The following is a 19,829-nucleotide window of genomic DNA, read 5'->3' as shown; positions in this document are numbered from 1 at the left end:
AAATAATATAAATGGCTAATACTTGGTTTCTTTTGATTTATAGCAAAAACCAAAAAGAAAAAGCGAAAAAGAAACAAAATAAAGCTGAGAAAGTTTATGCGGAAATCGAGCAGAGTGGGATGTTGCAAGGCAACGCAGCACGAACGCGCCATGCAAATATGGTTTATCTAGTTGGATTTTCGAAAATAAGCATGGGTATTTTGGTCAACATGGGAAACAATCTTTCTCTCTTCCCCAAAAATGGGGGGAACAAACAAAGAAAAGAAATGTCACTTTTAGAGGAAGCGGAGAGATTAGAGGCTAGAAATTGCCTAATGTCCCCTCCATTTTTTCCAATAAAAGTTAATCAAAAAATTTATTCTGATTATAAATATAAAAATTTAGTTTATTTAGTTTATAAAATTTATAATTTTTTTAAACTATCTATATTAGTTATAAATAATTAAATAATATAATTTATGAAAATAAATACACAATTTTTTATACATAATTATCTTAACTAATTTTATTAATTTTTATAAGTTAATTATTTAATTCTTATATTGACAATTAAAGTAAATAGCATATATGTAATAATATCTTTAAAATTCAAGTGAACAATAGACTGAGTGATAAGAGTGTAAAATTGGGTGAAAATAGTAATCAGGATTTCAAACTCTTCTGACGTCATAAGAGCAAAAAAACAAAAAGTAAATTAAGCTGACAATAACAATTACAACAAACAAAACTATTCTCATAAATTCCCCCCTCCAAGAATGCCACATGATAGCCTTAAACTTGAGTATTTCAATAAAATAGTCAAATACCATTAAATTTTGCCATGATTTATATTTGGTATTTTTTTAATTTATGTGTATGATTTTAAAGGATATTTTTGGGCTAGAAAAATAATTTGTATATAATTATTTTTTCTCTAATACTATTTATTTTTTTAAACTCAAATTTCTAACATTATTTAGCTAAATTTGGGCGTGGCTTGGTGCTGGCCTAACTAAAGCAATTATTAAGTTCTGGATCTGATTTAAGAAAAATGCATTAGTAAAAGGAAAGATCGATTATTAAAAAACGCTATGAAATATCTAATAAAAAATGTAATTACTAAAAAATGTTAATATTTGTTTTTTTTAAAAAAGCTAAAAGGTCTTTGGTGGTCATATTATTTTATTGACCTCATAATGATTTTCTACACATTTTTATCAAAACCCTATAAACAGTAAAAAAATTTTTACCTAAATACTATAGGGTGAAAACTATTTATCAAAATACTACATTGTCAATTATTCACGCCTAGAACAATTTTAATTTTATAAAAAAATCTTTCTTATCAATAATGATTTTACTTTTAATTTAACCTCTCCTCCTATTATATCACTTCATCATTGTGACAATTTTATGTTTTTAATGAAAAAAGTGAAATTACTCATGCCAACAATAATTTCAGTTTTTTTTCCCTCACTTTCCCTATTTAATGGCATGAAAATCAAAAATTATTTTTCTCCTGCTCAGTCAAATCCCTTTACAAATGCATATTCAATTTTTGTTAACTATACACTGCACTTAATTTTTCTAGTAATTCAATTTAATCTTACAGAAATGATTTTAGCAATTCTTTATATATACACACACATATAGGGGAAGGCAATGAAAAGTAATAATTATAATAAAGCATAATTGCGCCATACTGTAACTGGGCGGAAGAATAATTTGGTCCTAATCCTATTAAATTAAATAATGTAATATCCTCAGCTTTGACCATTTGGCCCAACTTATAAATTAATCCATAATCCAATGATACACATGAATATTTTAAAAAAACGACGTGTAACATGTATTATAATTAAGTAATTTTTTTAACTCTTTTTAATTTTTTCAAATTAGCTAACCATGTTTTATATTAAGAATTAGAGCTAGTATAAATTAATGGGTTAACATATTTTTTAACCTCTTAAGTTTGTCATTAGTTTGGTTTTAGTTCCTTGAGTTTCAACCTCTAGGTTTTGATTCTTCAAGTTTCATTCTATCTAAAACACTGGTCCAAATAATTTAATAAAAGCCTGGATTATTTTACCCGTTAAAAGACTAACACTTATAGTTTGAAACTTAAAGAACTAAAATCAAAATGAGAATAAATCTGAGAAACTAAAAATTGTGTTAACACTAAATTAATCTTAAAATTTTCTTTTGTACAAAAAATGTTCTTTGTTAACTATTCATTGCTTGAAATTTTCTATTAGTAATTTAACTTGATCTTGCAAAAATGATAGAAAAATGTTACTATTTTTTATTTTTAATACTCCTCCGGTCCTTATTATAAGACCCAATTTGACTTTTTATTTGGTCCTAATTATAAGACCCAATCCATTTTATCTCTTATATTTATGCATTTTTTTCCAAGATAATCCTTCTAATAATGATAGTTTTAGCCAATATACTTAATTAGCAAGGATATTTTAGGAATGACAACACTTATTTATTATAAATAACCAATTTAACTTACTTCCTTAATCTCCTCAAATAAGTCAATTGGGTCTTATAATTAGGACCGGAGGAGTATATGAGTTAAATAACTAATTTGTTAATACTTCTCATGCTATTCACTATAAATGTCAAAAAGTGACATCATTCAGTATGAATGATCTCACTTTTTTTGCTTAAAAATATAATTGTCAAAAGTGATAAAATGATATGACGTAGGAAGAAATTAAAGTGAAAACAAAACCGTTCTTAGCATAAATAAATTTTTTGCTTTTAACAGGAGTGCTGTCTTTATAAAATTAAAATCGTTTTTGACATGAATGATTTATAATATAAAACTTTGGTGAATAATTTTTTACTGTATAGGATTTAGGCAAAATCTTTTACTGTTTATAGGTTTGTAATAAAAATAAAAATGCCTGACTTTCTCCGTTTCTTTTTTCCAGGAAAAGATAACTACTCCCGTTCTGAAAGGAAAATAGTAATAGTAATAGTAATAATACCAGGCAAAAAGACTGATCTTCTGCCAAAACGCGGGATCTTCTGCGTTGCGTTTTCACGAGCACGAGCGCCAAACCCTTCAGAGAAAAACGCCGGATGCAAGCGAATCTGCAAATTTCTATAAGCAATACAGAAGACAGGGGAGTGGGCTGCGAAGGAGCAGAGAAGAAACGCAGCGAGTGATCCAGAGAGTAGGAATTAGGAACGAACGAAGAAGACGATTTCGTCCGCAGTTAAATCTCTCCTCTCTTTCCTTTGAACTTCCGTTGATATCTTCTCTTGTTTTTGGCATTTTAAGATTTTCTACCGGAAATTTTTGTTTTGCACAAACCTTTATCTCTCGATTAGCTTTTGTTGTTGGGGAGGTGGTTCTTGATTGAATTTGTAGAAGCATTTCACTAACTTTCTTCGTTGTTTATCGGGCTCTTCGTGTTTCTTGTCAAAAATTCAGGTTGACAGCGATATATGGGTGATAGACAAGTAGTGGAGCCGCAGCACCCAGTTGATCCTCCATTGCCCTCTTCGCCTCCTTCGAGGGATGATATGGTTGCTTGCGTGATGGCTTTGGAGGCTGCTTTGCTTCCTTGCTTGCCTGCTAGAGAACTTCAAGCAATAGACCGCTCTCCCCACCCTTCACATCAAAGTGAGTAATTTTCTGCTTGTTATCAGGATTGTACCCTTTTCACTCAGTGTTAACAGCCCAACTATGTGAAATTCTTCATTCTGATGTCCCAAGTTAAAGTTGGAAGTTAGGCTAATGACTTTCAAAGTTTAAATAATTCCCTTGATATTCTAATTCATCAGATGGTTTTCTTTCACATCGTTTTCAATAATAAATTGGGTTGGTAGCAGGCTAGCAATGGCTAATTTGTCACTTGTCACATGTACCATACATAAATAACCATTTCAATTTGTTTGTGAAGTAATTAAATTGACTCTCTTCTAATCATTCTAATTAAGTTGACCCTGTTAAGCTAATGCTAGTTAGGTCGAGAAATTGTGAGGATTGTTAATGGGCCACGTTTTCATTTAAATACTTTCTTATATATGCTTTGGCTGAGAGAGAGTTTGAGAGTCTGTACTCTTAGCTTCACTAAAGGCAACGTAGTCACAAGTAGTGGTCTTGTTGCAAATACTGCATCAGGGGAGTTTCAAAAGCAACCACCATATGAAATGTTCCCTGTGCAGTGAATACCCACACAAGGGCGGGATGTAATTTTTTTTTTTTTTTTAACACTGAATGGTTTGCCGGGGCCCTTGTTTCTTGTGTCAGATATCTTGTAGCGTCCTATATACAACAACAAGTCTTATTTCACAGGATGTAGTCGGCTGCAGAGATTGCATGATGATTGTGATTTATTGACAAACAACTATTTAGATATATCATTCATCTAAATGCCCTGCTTTGGGTCTTCTTTGTGGCCTTCATTTACTTCTCTTTACATTCATCAAAACGTGCTTTGCTCAAAACGCCATCTAACCTATTTGATTCCTTTTCCTTTGGACATTGTTTGCAGTTGACGTAGAGAGGCATGCCAGAGATTTTATGGAGGCTGCCAAGAAGCTTCAACTTTATTTTATCAGCCTGCTGCGTGAGAGTCAACCGTCAAAAGCTGAAATGCTTAGAAAGGTATCTAGTACACAGAAATAGGCATTGTGCAAAGTGCTCGTACTTCAGCAAGTTATTGAGATCCTTATACATTGGCATCCAAACTTGAAAGTTTTGCGATATCTTGTCTAAAGCAGGAGATTGCTGTGATGGAAGAGGAACTTCAGAGAAAAACGGAGCTGATTAGAAAGCAAGAGAATCTAATTCAGGGCTGGAGAAACGAGTTAAAAGATCAGCTGGACAAACACAGTACTGAGTTGGACAGAGTATAGTGGAAAATTACGCTTATCTCTTTACCTGGGGACAAAAAAGTGTATCTTTTAGATGTTTGTTATCAAGTTCTATTCATTGTGGGAACAAACATGAATATGTTATTACAGTTTAGCTCCGAATGATTTGATCTTTTAAGACAGTTCCTCCACATATTACGTTGTTACTGAAGAAGCTGATAGCAAGCATGTTTGCCCCCTCCTTATCGTTTGGCTCAACCTACTAATCTAGCTTTTCACCAAGAATGGACTCCGACCACGTTTTCATTTCTTGATCACACTTTGTTAAGTTGTTCAGGATTGGCCAAATTATCACTGGTGTTACCTTAGTTTGTGATAGGCAGAAAAGCTAGGGGAAAAACAAAATTTGAGGAGATCACGTCAGACGGAGAACATGAAAGTAGGCAGAATTTTTCTGTAAAATTTTTTGAATTGGAAAAAGCTACTCCTTTCAATCCACAATATAAATTATTTCTAAAAGAATTTTTCGCTTCATTATGTAAGTTGGTTGCAGAATTAGTGCTTATTTATTAATTTTATCTTGACAATTAATGCTTAAGTGTGAATTTTTTTTTTTTTTGCTCTCTCAAAATCTCATTTAATACGAGATGTTGTAAGGGGATCACACCCGTCAAAAGGCTTAAGCAGGAGCTAACCTCGGCTTTGAGTTCCCTACGGAGCCCATTGTTGCCGCAGCAGCGTCATGGTGAAGGACCCCACAAAGCGTGAGGGGTCCACAATGGGGGCCACTCCATAAAAGCCGCATCCTCATATTTTGGGCTTAATTGGGTTCTCTTGTGGCTTACGGGGATCCTGTTCAGTTTCACGCACGTAATGTCTGGCCTCCTAGATCAATGGAAGCTACGTTTTGATGTTCCTTTGGCATAAAGGTGGTAAGTTCTTACGCGATATTAAAAGTTCAAACAGTTGGCAAGATGCTGGTTTATAACCCATAAAGTTGTGAATTCAAATTTTGTTGTCAATGCAAGAAATTTGTTAGCAAGTGATTTATAAGTGTCTTTTTAAGCTTGGAGACATAACCGATCCTAATGAGCTTTCGGAACCCAACTCATATAAACTTTTATTGTAACAAAAAAAAAATTTTAAACCAAAATTGCCTATATTTAATATACAAGGTTTCATTTTAAAAGAGAATTCAAAAAAATCGCTTTGAGTGGAATGGGGTGTGAGCAATATGATTAGTTCAAACCCAATAGGAGGAGAAATGCTGAAAGCAACACATATTTTGGAAATTGAGGAGTTTTCATAAGATAAGTAAAGTAATTTGATTTTTTTTAATTAAGCAATTTATATAATTCAATGAGCCTAAAAGGGAAAAGAAGAATCCTTAGAGCTACATGCAATTCAAAATCAAAAGAAGCGTAGGATTCCAATTTCGAGAAGTGGTTGGAGAAAAAGAGAGAGGAAAAGGGAAAGATCAAATTTATCATTGTACAAAGTTGTTTCCCAACTATTTCCATTTTCGATCCGCCCAAACCTAAAATTGTTTTTCTTTAAAATGAAAACTTTGCTTAGTGGACCAAAAATAGGTGCCATTGGCTAATAGCTTCAGGAGGACCAGAAGCTTCCTAACTCAATTCACTGCCATTTACAATGTAATCATAATATAACATGGAGCCTGACACGATTTCCTATACATTGCATAATTACTGGAATAAATCATACGGTTGATGGCTTATGGATACTTCCATTTCTTATAGATTTTATATTTTATATTAATGATGAGTATATAATTTTATCAGAAGATAAACACACATGTTGAAGCATTTATAAATAATCGAGATGAAGTGAAATTTTGATTTAACAGGTTTCATCCAAGGGATAATGTTCTTGAGACTCTAAGTAGCATCATGCTTCATATGGCAATGGGGAGAATTTTAATTTCAAGAGATATCATGAATAAAACATGTTCACAAAAGCACTTTTGAAACCGTGGTTTGGTTTCCATCCAAACACCCCCCTAGATCACTAGATTTAGAGGTCAATTATAGTGGGGATCACTCAGCATATTCCAGCACAGAGCACAGTGTCTTAATCCAGGCACTTATTCATGTGCAAAACAAAGTAATATTAATCAGTATAAAACCTAGGAGGGAAGTAGTACACTACAAGCATTGTGTTCTACTTTTAAATAAAAGAATTGTTCACCGAGTCTAGTATACAATCAATTGTAATCCTTCAGTCTCTTCTTGAGTGTGTCCATGGATCTCTTTCTCGCACTTGTTTTCGTGTTTTTATTCGAAAGGCTTCCGAATATCCCATCAGGAGAATCCCTAAACTTGTCACAAATCAGAGAGACTCTCTTGTGATCCAAGGCATAGTAGTTTCTCTCTCTTATCACAGGATTCATGAAGTTCTCAGGCTGGCTACTCAACAAAAGATTCAACAGTTGTCTTGCTTCTACCAAACATCCCTTGAAACTCCCATCTTTGTAAATCTCACTCAACCCAGAAGCATGAAACCTCTCATCAGCAAAAGCCTCTAACATTTTAACATCATTGTTGATGCTTATTACAGCAGTTTCATTAAATCTCTTGACACTATCACTGAGGAAAGCAGCCACCATAGAGTTAGAAATATGCTCAAGTGCTTCACTCCCAACTTTGTACATAGCATCCAATGGTAGCATCTGTTGTGCTGTAGACATAAGAGAGTCAAGATAATATATCACTTCATTCACATAGTCATTACCATTCTGCTTTATTTCTTCTGAAGTCCAATTTATTTTCTCCATCAGAGCCATATATTCATCTATCTTTGAAATGACCAAACTCAATAGAGCAAGATAAGCTGCATCCCTTGAAGTCTTGAGCACCACTTTTGCAGTTAAAGCAATCTGAGGTTTCAAACTGCGAACTGGGATTCCACATAGATATGCCACGTGTCTAAGGAAGAAATCACAAGCTCTTTCAAGAGCAGCTATGTTTGCAGCTATCTGCATTGCTTGAGACACACTGATATTGCCACTGTTAATAGTATCAAGCAATATTTCATTCAATACATCAATCAAGAACCTGTCCAAATATTTCCTAGCAGCATCAAATAAGCTGGCATTTATACCATAAGACAAGTAATCAACAGAGCCTTTAATGTAGGATCTCACTATTCGACAAGTATCAGGTACCATGGAGGAGAAAGGAGCAACATAGGGAAAAGCCGGCATGATATCTGTGGTTTGAAGATTAAATGATAGAACATTGTTCTCATAGTCACTTACTTTCTTTATAACCATTTGATCATATGAGTCGTTGGCAAGGAGATCAAGAATTTGCTTTCGACATTCTCCCAAAAGAATCCCATGATATTTCTCACAGCTGCTATCAAGAACCTCAAGAAGAGGACCAACTTCATATCCATACTGTCTCAGAGTGGATACCAGGAGTGTCACATAATCCTTCACCAAGAGAAGATGTGTAGCAGAACGCATAATTGAGAACTGTTTCTCTAAAACCGATGTGATTTTCGCTGAAGCAGTCTCCCACATTGTTTCAACCTGATCTGGGACTAATAGTCCACCTGCAGTTCTTAGGACTCTGTCCTCTACCATGAAGTATCCTACAATTTGAGCCAAATATGCCTGGTGTGAATCAACAAAAGATTGTGCTGAAGATATTTCCAGGTCTGAATTCAATTGCAACAACCTATTCTTATAGTAGTATTCACGAAACTGCTCTCTAAGGCCTAGACAATCGTGTATATGGCAAGCACGATAAAGAGGCGTGAGATCAAACTTGACAACAGAATCCTCATCAGCTTCCTCAACCTCCAAGCTATAAATTTGATCCTCTGACCCAGAGTTCTCCTCAGCCTTCCTTTGTCTTTCCAGCATTTCTTCATCCTTTTGGCGAACCGATGCAGCATGACTGATCACTGTTTGTCCAATAGTTTTAGCAGAACTCCTTAAATGTACCAACCATTCATTGACTTGGCTACATACTTTCTTCTCAACGTGAGATTTTATCACAGGAATCCTCAGTTCTACCACTTTCTTCAGAGCCTTTGCTGGGATATTCTGCAGATAATTCTTCTCAAGCAAATCCACAGTCTTCAGTGCAGGATAAAACTGGCCATTAGATATGTGATTGTTACACTTGACGCAAAGTTCCAACACCTGAATACAATACTTTGACATCTTTATAGCTTCAATCACATTCTGCTTGACGGAATAAGATTCAAAAAGGTCCTCAAGGTTCACAAGAATGCTACTTCCAACCTGCTGTAACTTGAAATTATCACTCTGAAGCTCACTCTTGAGTTCTTCAGCATCAACCAACACGCCTCTGAGCTCATCCACTGCAATAATGAAGTCCTCATAGTGTGTCTTACACATCTCCTCTATTTCAGCCTCCTTCTTCTTCACTACATGTTTCAATTGGTGAAGAAGACCCTCAGGACGCCCCATTTCAAAGGCGTGCCTGACAAGAGGACCAAGATCTTCTCCATTTCCGATCAAAGTCGCTAGAACCAAGTCCTCTCCCTGTCCAGCATCACCATTCTCTGTCGCAGTTCTCCTTTTTCGCCTCTCCATTTGCACTTTGATATTCTAGGAATCTGCAAACACTCTTCTTAAGCACGGCCAAAAAACAAAAGCAACCTTTTCCGCACACAAAAGTAGTATTAAGATGATAACAGTAAACTAATAATTAGCTCTAGAACTATAAAGGTTATCTTTAGTTTCTGCACAGTGTATAATAATTCAGCAGGGACCAAGTTTATCAGTGAAAGTAGGGGATAAGAAAAAGGCCAAAAGAACTGCCCACACATAAATTTATATCCAGAACCGAACACCATAAAAAGATCCACGTGGAAGAAATTAAAAAAGAAAAAAGGCAGATTTACCGGAACAAGACATCCCAAAAGAGAAATTGACAGGAACAAACTAACTAACCAAAACTGGAGATAAATTCAATCGCAAGGTAGTGTGTGGATAACCCAAGAGAAAGAAATAGGCCGAATGGGATCAAACAAACATACCTGGGCTACGTGAGAAATCCCCAAAGGAACAACATGGAAAATGCACACCAAGATTAGCCCTTTTTCATGTTTGATTCCAGAAAAGAACAATGGAATCCAAATGTTGTTAGCACTAGGAATGTTGGTTTGGGATTGGTGACGAAATTTCCGAAGGGCCGGTACGAGTGTGGAGAATGTCACGTAAGGACAATAGCATGGGGAAGGCAGCCTGGTAACGTATCAGCGACCTCTTCGATGTGATTCTCCCATTCACTACTCGCAACCCAACCTCCATACGTTGTTTTTAATATTTTCATTAGCTACTTCTGGATTCAATATTGGATCATTCGTTGGAACAATTCAATGATGACTAAATTAATAGAAAGACAAAAAAAAAAGTATGACTTTCAAAAATTAATAAATATTTTACAATTTAAAAGTTAAGATATAAATAAGTATGTGATTTTTTTTTTTACTTTTATTGTATACATTTATTTTATAATTTCCTAATGGACACGCATTTCTTGCACTTTTTTTTTTTGGCATTTTTTCTTCTCTAATGGTTATAATTAACATTAGATATACACAAAATATATATTATAACAACAGTATAAGGTGCTAAAATATTACCTCCGGTCTTTAATATAATATTTCGTTTGATTTTTATTTTAATCATAAATATAAGACCCCAATCCATTTTGTCTCTCATATTTATGCATTTTTCCCAAGTAGTCCTTCTAATAATAGTAGTTCTAGCCAATACACTCGATTAGCAAGAATATTTTAGGAAAGACAATACATATTTATTACAAATAACTAATTTAACTTTTTTTTAAATTTTCTCAAATTAGTCAATTAACTCTTATAATTAGGATGGAATGTAGTATTTTGTTATTTGATATAAGAGATGATATAATATACAGATTTTTGTAAATAGACGTGCAATCTCTAAATTGAGTAGTAAATTTTTTTAATATTTTTTTTGTTTTTCTTATAAATTTAATGGGGGAATATAAGATTTAAGAACTACGAATGGTTGGTTTAGTTCTTTAGTATTTAAGGCACCATCAAGTAATATGGGTGAATATTAATGCTGTCAAAAAATGCTTAAGAAGTGAGAAATCAATGTCTCTTATTAATAGTATGATACCCATACCTATATTTACATGTAAGTTGGCTTAGTGTTTACTTTTTTTTTGGGGTAAGGGTGTTAGTTGGCTTAGTTGATAATAAATAAATATTACTTTAATTTGTCGTATTACGTTGGATTTCCCTTCAGAATTTCCATTCAAAGCAACTTCTCAAATTAAATTTTCATACTATCTCATGTATTTTGTTTTTAACAAATCCTTAAGTCCATAATTTATTGGAGAGTTCCTATTCTTTCTTTCTTCCTTTTTCTTTTCATGTGGACTCGTTGCCATTTAATGCTTTAATAATACATGTTGTTGCCGATGCGGCTTCCACCATAAAAACACATTTCCATTTTTAAGAAATAATAAAATGATCTCCTAATAAAAATAACATCTTTTAACCCATCGTCCGTGGGTTCAACTGGCAAAGGGGTGAGACATATGACCAAGTTGGCATGTGTTCGATCCCTGGGGAGTACCACTTTGTTGTGGTTCCAGTCGCGGCGCTTGGGGAGGCATCCTAGCTCTTGGGTGCCTAAGTAAACGCCTGAGGGTAATTGACGGCTCGCTCTGCCCAACATTGGTATGACCTAGGAGGAAGGGAGATTTCACTCTACCCTTGGATCGTGGGTGAGCCCAACCCCTTTCCAAAAATTTTATTACCAAAAAAAAAAAAACATCTTTTATGGCAAACCACAGTTAAGGACACAATTTAGAGAGAAAGGGAAGCAATATTTAAGGACAGGAAAAGTTGAATCTTGAGTCTAAAAAACACAAACTATGATGCTGCTGCCCCACAGCAATATTACAGAAATCAAGAAGTTATTACAACTTAAGATTAAAGTATAGGCACACACACTATATAATTAAAAACTCTTCAAATGGCATGATATACAGTTATTAATAATTGTTAAGTTCCGACAAGTATTGATTTGATTCAACGGCCAACTACTTCCCACATGGGAATTGAACCAACCAAACCAACTGGTTTTTCTCTTAGGCAACAACAACAGTCTCAGAAGACTTATTATTCTCATTCTCAGATGATACTGCAGTTTTAGAAGGCTTGTTTTCAGGCTCAGCTGGCGCTTCATTTTCAGCAGCAGGCTTGGCTTCAGGCTCAGCTGGTGCTGCAGTTTCAGCAGCAGGCTTGGCTTCAGGCTCAGCCGGTGCTGCAGTTTCAGCTGGCTTGGTTTCTGGCTGCACCGGTGCTTCGGCTTCCCAGAAGGCAGTCTTCTTCCCGGTTTTGGATACAGTCTGCAGAACTGCCTCTGGCTGCACATTTCCTTTCACTGTCACTTTCTGTTCCTTCATATCAATGTCATAAGATTCTACACCTGCAGATAAAAACACCATTATAATATTAATGGGACATATGAAAAGGAATAGCTAGTCTCAATAGAGCCATTTATTGAAAATTAGGTCAGCCCTGTAAATTTGCTTCTATCACACTCTTCTACCAAGAGAACCAAAATGATTGAGCCAATAAGAATGAACTGGTTAGATAAAAATCTGTTGTAATAGATCAAGTAATGAGTAAGAAAAAAGCATATCTTCCGGGCTACGGGTGGAGCAACAAATAAAGCAAAACAAGTTCAAGAGAACATTAAATTGGCAAGAAGTTGGGATGCTAAACCTTGAAATTTCTGGTAACATGTCATAATCCCTCAAGTGAGGTAAAGCAAGATGTCAAATTGAGCAATAGAATAGAGAGAACAGGGGAAAACAGGAAAGGATAGAAACTACAGGAAGTTTCAGAATTAAGGAAACACACAACAACCACTTGAAACCAAAAATTGTTGGTGAAGATAAATGATAGCTAGTTGAACGATAGAAATTGCAGAAACTCAAGTGTCTAGAGCATGGTATGCATGATATTCATAAATCCACTTGAGATGGGAATCAAATAGAAAGAAATAATTTACACTGGAAAAGTGGAAAGTTAATTTAAAGAAGAAGAAGAAGAAGCAGAAAAGAGTTCATGGTGGAAGCAAAGTATACCTTCCATTTTGTCTAAAACTCTTCTCACTGCACCAGCACATCCTTGACATGACATGCCAACTTTGAGGGCAACAGTCTACACCCACACAGTGAAAATTTTAGGTCAATATATAATGAAAAGGGGAGAACACTACCCCCTAAGCGACACAAACATAAAACAAAAACATTCAAAATTACTTTAAAACTCGAAAACATTGAAATAATTTTAAGAAGAGGAAACAAAGGCAAAAATAGAAGTAGTGCGATCGTAAAGCATAACACAATAACCCTTTGTTGCTTCACACTTTAATGGTCATATATGTGATGTACGGATAAGAATAAGAATTGAGAGGTCCACATAAACCACGGGAACCAGGATTATGGGTTCATATTCAAAAGGAATATCTAAAAGATGAAATCGAGCCCAAAAACTTTTAACTAAAATCGAGCTAATGATACTAGTGCATTGTGATTAACTTTAGAGATCATAAAAGCATAACCCATCAGTTAAAGCACTTTAGTCCCTCAAGCCACGGCTGAAAACTGCCCTGTTCAACAACTTTGTAAAAACACCCATATCAGGATACCTTGGTCCTTCTAAGCTATTTCAAAACCTAAAACACGACCCATGAATTTCCCACAACCCCTAATTCAAATTTCATTCCCAAAATGGTATCAAACTACAGTTCAAGGAATCAGGATTCCTGATAAATCAGCTCAGAAACACACCCCAATTCAGCAAAAACATTCAGAACAATAAGAGAAACTCGTACATGGAATAGAATTATAGATTAGAAACAAAGACATGAAGAAATAGAAGGACCCAAAATTGAATTATCATGATCACGCCCAAGAAAAGTGATGAACAAAACCAGGAGGCGAGAGCATGAAATAGAAGAAAAATCAAGGAAGGAAAATAAGGGGTAGGATGAAGGACCTGAGCCATGGTGATGGGTGTGGAAGAAGCTGGAGAAGCAATCGAGAACGAATGAATAGAAGATGAATTCTATGCGTTGTTTGTGAAGATGATGAAGCGCGAAAGAATCTTATATAGACACAGACCCATGATGGTGCGAAGGAAGAAAGTTTGGAAGAACGTCTCCATAATTATAAAAATTAATAGTTTTTTAAAAGATACTTGGTGGACAGGTGGAGGTTGGCCGGCTTGGGTTGGGTGACCAGCAATGGCCACTTGAGATTCGCACTTTATGGCATTCGAATAATTGTGACATTTTCGTGAAGTCTTACTCTAATTACAGACATTCCTGTAATGTAATTCTTACGTGTCTCACATTTGTAATGGAATGGGCATCTATTTTGGTCATTACAAGAACCTGCATGGCGGTTTGCAATTTTTGTTGTTACTATCTTCGTTTTTTAATACAAGAATCACTTAATTAATTTGAGTATATTGAAAATATTAAATAAATTAGTTAATTAAAATAAATATGACATGATTTTTTTAAAAATATTATTGTATTACACCAAATTATATATATGAAAAATTTGAGAATAAATTTCTTGTTAGAAATTTAATTAGTAAATAATTCATAGGATAATGGATCACATAAGAAAAAAATAAGTTGTACACAAAAAAAGTTAAGTTGCATAAAGAAAAAATGACTTGCATAAAGGGAAGTTGAGATTACATTGTATAAGAAAAAATGATTTCACACTAGAAAAGATGGATTGCACATAAAAAAAAAAGTTAAATTGTACATCATAAAAATTGAGTTGCACAAAATTCTTAGGTATTATTTGCCAACTAAGCTGTTAATTAGGTGTTTATTCCCAATTTTCCTTCTCTATATAAATAAATTTATAAATTAGATCACTTAGATTAGAAAAATGATAACTAAAGTGAATTAAAGCTTTCTATCTAAGATCAAATATAATTGCGTATTAAGAAGAGAGAATAGAAAGAAAAATTGTTAAAAAAAACACAAAACTAGAATTTGTTTTAAGCCAATCTAGTATTTTAGTTTTCTTCGTGCTTTGTTGTTTGATTTTGGAGAATTTTCCCAATCCAATGAGAGAATGTCATATTCAAGGCTATATTTTAGTTTGTTTGCATGTCTTTTAATACAAAAAGACAGCATATTAAAAATTAAGTAAAATTATATCATGATAAATTCTTATAAAGATATTGGAGCACAAAGAAAAACCAAAATAAAAATAGCAAAAACATGAACGCCAGAATGAGAGAGAAGAGCTTGGAATTACATAACTCACACTCTAATACTACAAGATATATAATAGGCAAACATAAGCAAAAGGGGAAGTCCACCACACAATATTTTATTATTGAAAGAAAAGTAATACAAAAGTTTTCAAAAAATATGTGTATAATATATCTTTCCATCATATTTTTTATTATAATTATAGTATTGTATATTTATTTAGTGTCTTATAATTTAATAATATGAAAACTCTCATGTTTACTTGTAACCTCATCATATTAGTGCCTCTGAATCTAAATAAAAAAATAATACTCCTCCTGATTTTTAATATAAAACTTATTTTGTAGTGCAACTTACATTGTAAAGTAAGTCTTATACTACTATTAAGGACTTGAGGAGTATATCATATCTATTTATAATTGGAATGGGAGTTTAAAATCGTTTATATTATTTATTTATAATTCATAAATAATGTGTGACTCACTATATACTCTTTCAATCCTTAATATAACACCTATTTAACTAATTTGATTAGATTAAGGAAATTAGATAAGTTAGTTAATTATAAGAAATATGATATGTTTTTTCTAAAACACCATAATTGTTTTTCATAATATCCTTACTCGCTCACTTACTTAATTATGATTAAGAAAATATCCATAGAGATAATTTAGAAAAAAATGATAAATATGAGAAATAAGTATTATATTTATGACCAAAATTAATTTAACAATTAGGTTCTCTATTAAGAATCAAAGAGTATATTCTTAAAATTTTGAATTAATAATTACAATTTATAAAAGATCCACAGTAAATTTAATTTCATAATAAATTGAAAAGCTGACCAATCAAACAAAACAAATGAGTTTGGGAAAAAACTAAAACGAATAACTGTTCATATTGCTGCGAGCAAACAATCACTATGAATGAACTAGCGACTACTTATGAAGTCTAATAATACTCAAATTTAATTTGAAAATATTGGATAACAAATCATTTTGTTATTACAATTTCTTCAGACAAACAAAAATTATACAATAATTTTATGATTTAAAAAAAAAAATCATTGTGAATCGCCAACACTGATGATGTTCTCAATTGAAATATGCTTATACTTGGTAAGTTCTTGTCGTGACGAACTTGCTGTCCCCTTTTCTTTTCTTTTTCTTTTTCTTTTTTGCCTTCTTTTTAAGAAAACGATACTTCTTTAAAAAGTTTAGCAATTGTCATAATAATGTTCTGCAATTCAAATTCTAATACATTTCATTAAATAAAGTTGAATAAAAATCATTTTCAGGTTGAAGAGAAATAATGTTTTCTTAATTTTTTAAAAAATATTTATTTCATTGAAAGCCACATATTTTTTGGAAAAATTACTAGATCCCAAAACCAAAAAAGTTATAATTACTAAAAATTTTAATGACAAGTGAAGAATACGAATCTTGTTAATATTTTCTGTACTGAAATTTATCATTCACGTATTATAAAATATTTTTTTTTCCTCTTATGATCATACAGTGATTTTCCCGACGTTTTGCCATACATAAATGATACATATGAGTATAATATGTTGATAATTAAATTTCATACAATATATTGATCAGATATTGAAGTTGATGATTTGTCACCGCGTTCATCAGTGCTACCATAAGACAAATAAAAGTCTTAAATAAAAGAAAATTTTATAAAAGTAGTGATCAAATATATATACATATATATATTTTTATCATAGTAATATATTTTTCGTTAGGTGGCATATATATATATGTATAGGAAATAAAAATAAGTTGCATAAATAAATAAGAGGAAGTAGTTAGAAGAATGATGAGAAGGATTTGGTGGATTGGTTTGATTGGCGGTACAACGTCAGTACCCTCTTCCCTCATGTGAGAACCTTTTGTGCTGTCATATATATGTTGTACTCCTAATTACTGTTGTACCAAATACAACAAAACTAAATCTTATCTATTTCCTTATTACCAAAAAATATTTATTCATTTATTTAAAAAAAAAAAAAAGTTAATGCGGGCTATGCTTATAAATACTACTTTTAGTTCTTAATATAAGAACTAGTTAATTCATTTAAGTAGATTAAAAAAATTAGTTAAGTTCTTTGTAATAAATAGGTTTTATCTTTATTAAAATATCCTTACTAATCATGTGTACGAATTAGAACTACTATTTGATAGAACCTTTAACATATGCACTACTATAAGGACTGTTTTTAAAAAATAGATAAATTTGAGAAAAAAATAAATTGCAGTTTTGTTTATTTAAGACTAAATTGAAAACCAAATTAACTCTTATATTAAGAATCGGAAGTGATATTAAATAACAAGACACTAGAGGTGACATGAATATTGAACTTTATAATATATATTCGTAGAGGATAAGAATCACAGAACCTGCATCAGAGGTTCAAGTTTGAAGTTGTGATCCCGCGAATTAAAAGGCCTTACAGACACTTTAAGGACATGGTGTTGACATTTTCCATTAATCAAGTGCATGCTCAGTTCTTTGCTTTTTTCTTTGGCCAAAAAATTTAACAAAGTGGATCTTTTCTGCGTCTGTATGTGATTTTATTGAGGGACCATTTTATTCTTTTTAAATTTAACAATGGGGTGATTATATTTTTAAATACAAGTATTTAGATGGCTGTCATTCACAACCTCCTTTTTCTTCCCTATTAGATGAGTAAAATATAAGATTATAAGTAGAATTGAATTCGTAACCTCTCACTTATTGGCAAACTTTCATACCGCTAAGTTACAAGGTTATTAGGATAACATTCATAATTTTTAAATATTACCATTTTATACAGATAGAAAATGGGAATATTGCATTCAATTCCATTTGAAAATAGTCAAATCCCACTTCGGTCCACTAAATTCAACAAATCTGAAATATCTAAAGAATTCTTGTTATTCACTTCAACCAGGGAAAGAAGTTGTTATCGTTAATGCCCTATCTGCAACTGTAGATATCTAAAATATTACAGTGAATATCTTATCCTTAATATAAGACCTAGTTCTAAATATAAAACCCAAATTCATTTTGTTTCTCATATTTATATATTTTTTTCTGAGGTAGTTCTTCTAACAATGATAATTCTAGCCAATACACTTAATTAACAAAGATATTTTAGAAAAGACAACACGTATTTATTACAAATAACTAACTTAACTTCTTTCCTTAATCTCCTCAAATTAGTCAACTAGCTCTTATAATTAGAATCAGAGATAATAAAAAAGTTTATATTATTCACCTCAACTAGGGGAAGAAGTTGTTACTTGTTAGTGTCTTGTCTGTTATTGTGGATAGCTAAAATGTTGTTGGCAAAAAAAATGAAAAAAGAGAGATTTGTTGAGATTAATGAAACAAAGGGATTTAAAGGAAATTCTTCTTAGAAAAATATCATAACCTCCAATAATAAATTACACTCGCAACCCAAATCAATTCGCTAGGCTTTTTAAAAACCGCCGGTGAGATACATACTAAGTACAAATTATCATTAGGTCCATCAATCTTGCCAACCATCGATAAACTAATCAGATTAATCAACCAAAATTAGTTTTAAGTCAGTCTATATCGATCAGAAGGAAAATCTTACTAACAGTTGGAAGATAGTAAGAAGTCATAGCAAACCGCATTATTACTTGATGTTAGTTTTTTTTTTCTTTTTAACCAGGAGAAAAAACGATACTACCTCTGAATTAAAATATAAAATCTAATAATTTGTAATACACTACAAATTAAGTTTTATATTTTTATATTAAAAAAATAGATTTTATATCTAAGATCAGAAATAATAGAACAATGACAGGGACGTCGTGTTTATTCAATCATACAACTCTCTCAAGATCAAAAAAACCCCACTACCAAAAAAGGAATCCTAATATAATGTTACTTCTACTTCAAGTAAAATCCTCATTATTCGCTTTAGTTATCACATCTATCATACTTTTGTTTCCCAAAAAAATGAAAAGAAATTGGTCCAGAGTTCTTGTAGTGGTTGGTTCACACTAGATCTCCAATTTCAACCAATCCTAACAAATTTCGTTGTCCCACCCATTTTCTTTACTTTATTGGTCGAACCATATTCTTCAATTACGTCAGACTTAGGGGGTGTTTGGCAAAACCAAAATCTAGGTTTCAGAATCACTTTTCCGCAAAACGAGGTAACCTCCTCCACATATTTACTTCGTAATCCGTAAAAGCACTTCTGAAACCATGGTTTGGTTTCTATCCAAACACCCCCTTAGTCAAAGGTGGCCCCATCGAAAAATTTCTGGGAGAAAATAATATTTTGTAAATATATATAATTAGAAAATTATTAGATACGATGATGCAGATTAGAGCTGTCAATAAGAGCTAGCTCGGCCCTAAAAGGCTAGCCTTTGAAGGGCCAGGGTCTAAAAGGGCCGGCCCTTTAAAGCCCACATACCTTAAAATTATCTAATTATTAAAGCCCGGCCCTTGGACATGCGGGCTCAGGGCCTAAAAGGGCTAGCCCTTTTATGTTATTTTTTTAAAATTTAAATTCTTTTTAATTATTTTAAAATAAAAAATAAAACAACAAAACTTCTAAGATTTTTTATTCAAATTATAAATATAAGTAAAATAAATTAGTGGTGTATAGAAAAAAAAATTAAATGCCAATAAACTATTGTCCAAAATAAAAAAAATCAAAATCTAACAAAACACGAAA

The 19,829-nt window shown here is 32.6% G+C and overlaps 3 protein-coding genes across 5 annotated transcripts; 1 reads left to right on the top strand and 2 right to left on the bottom strand.

Moving 5' to 3' along the window:
- The first annotated feature begins 3,098 nt into the window (after positions 1 to 3,098).
- On the top strand, positions 3,099 to 5,097 carry LOC114737037 (mediator of RNA polymerase II transcription subunit 28-like). Of its 3 annotated transcripts, none has more exons than XM_028924952.1 (4): positions 3,099 to 3,208; positions 3,428 to 3,619; positions 4,494 to 4,606; positions 4,723 to 5,097. In XM_028924952.1, exons 2-4 carry the CDS (start codon positions 3,442 to 3,444, stop codon positions 4,855 to 4,857), a joined length of 426 nt encoding a protein of 141 aa, XP_028780785.1. In that variant the 5' UTR covers positions 3,099 to 3,208; positions 3,428 to 3,441; the 3' UTR covers positions 4,858 to 5,097. The 3 variants fall into 3 exon arrangements, with proteins under 3 accessions (XP_028780785.1, XP_028780769.1, XP_028780776.1); XM_028924936.1 differs by having other exon boundaries at positions 3,099 to 3,209; positions 4,720 to 5,097; XM_028924943.1 differs by lacking the exon at positions 3,099 to 3,208 and adding an exon at positions 3,253 to 3,285 and having other exon boundaries at positions 4,720 to 5,097.
- Positions 5,098 to 6,991: 1,894 nt separating this feature from the next.
- Positions 6,992 to 9,403, bottom strand: LOC114737020 (exocyst complex component SEC15A-like). The gene has a single exon (XM_028924914.1). It carries the CDS (start codon positions 9,401 to 9,403, stop codon positions 7,040 to 7,042), a length of 2,364 nt encoding a protein of 787 aa, XP_028780747.1. The 3' UTR covers positions 6,992 to 7,039.
- A 2,309-nt stretch (positions 9,404 to 11,712) lies between these two features.
- Positions 11,713 to 14,008, bottom strand: LOC114737007 (copper transport protein CCH). The gene is made up of 3 exons (XM_028924891.1): positions 13,879 to 14,008; positions 12,963 to 13,038; positions 11,713 to 12,298 (listed from the first exon to the last, which is right to left on the bottom strand). The coding sequence occupies exons 1-3, from the start codon at positions 13,885 to 13,887 to the stop codon at positions 11,958 to 11,960; spliced, it is 426 nt and encodes a 141-aa protein (XP_028780724.1). The 5' UTR covers positions 13,888 to 14,008; the 3' UTR covers positions 11,713 to 11,957.
- Between the last annotated feature and the right edge of the window lie 5,821 nt (positions 14,009 to 19,829).

This window comes from Neltuma alba, unplaced genomic scaffold (assembly GCF_004799145.2).
Source record: "Neltuma alba isolate B1F8T4 unplaced genomic scaffold, ASM479914v2 tig00002750_pilon, whole genome shotgun sequence".
NCBI lineage: Eukaryota > Viridiplantae > Streptophyta > Magnoliopsida > Fabales > Fabaceae > Neltuma > Neltuma alba.
This window is presented reverse-complemented; position numbering and strand designations above follow the sequence as displayed.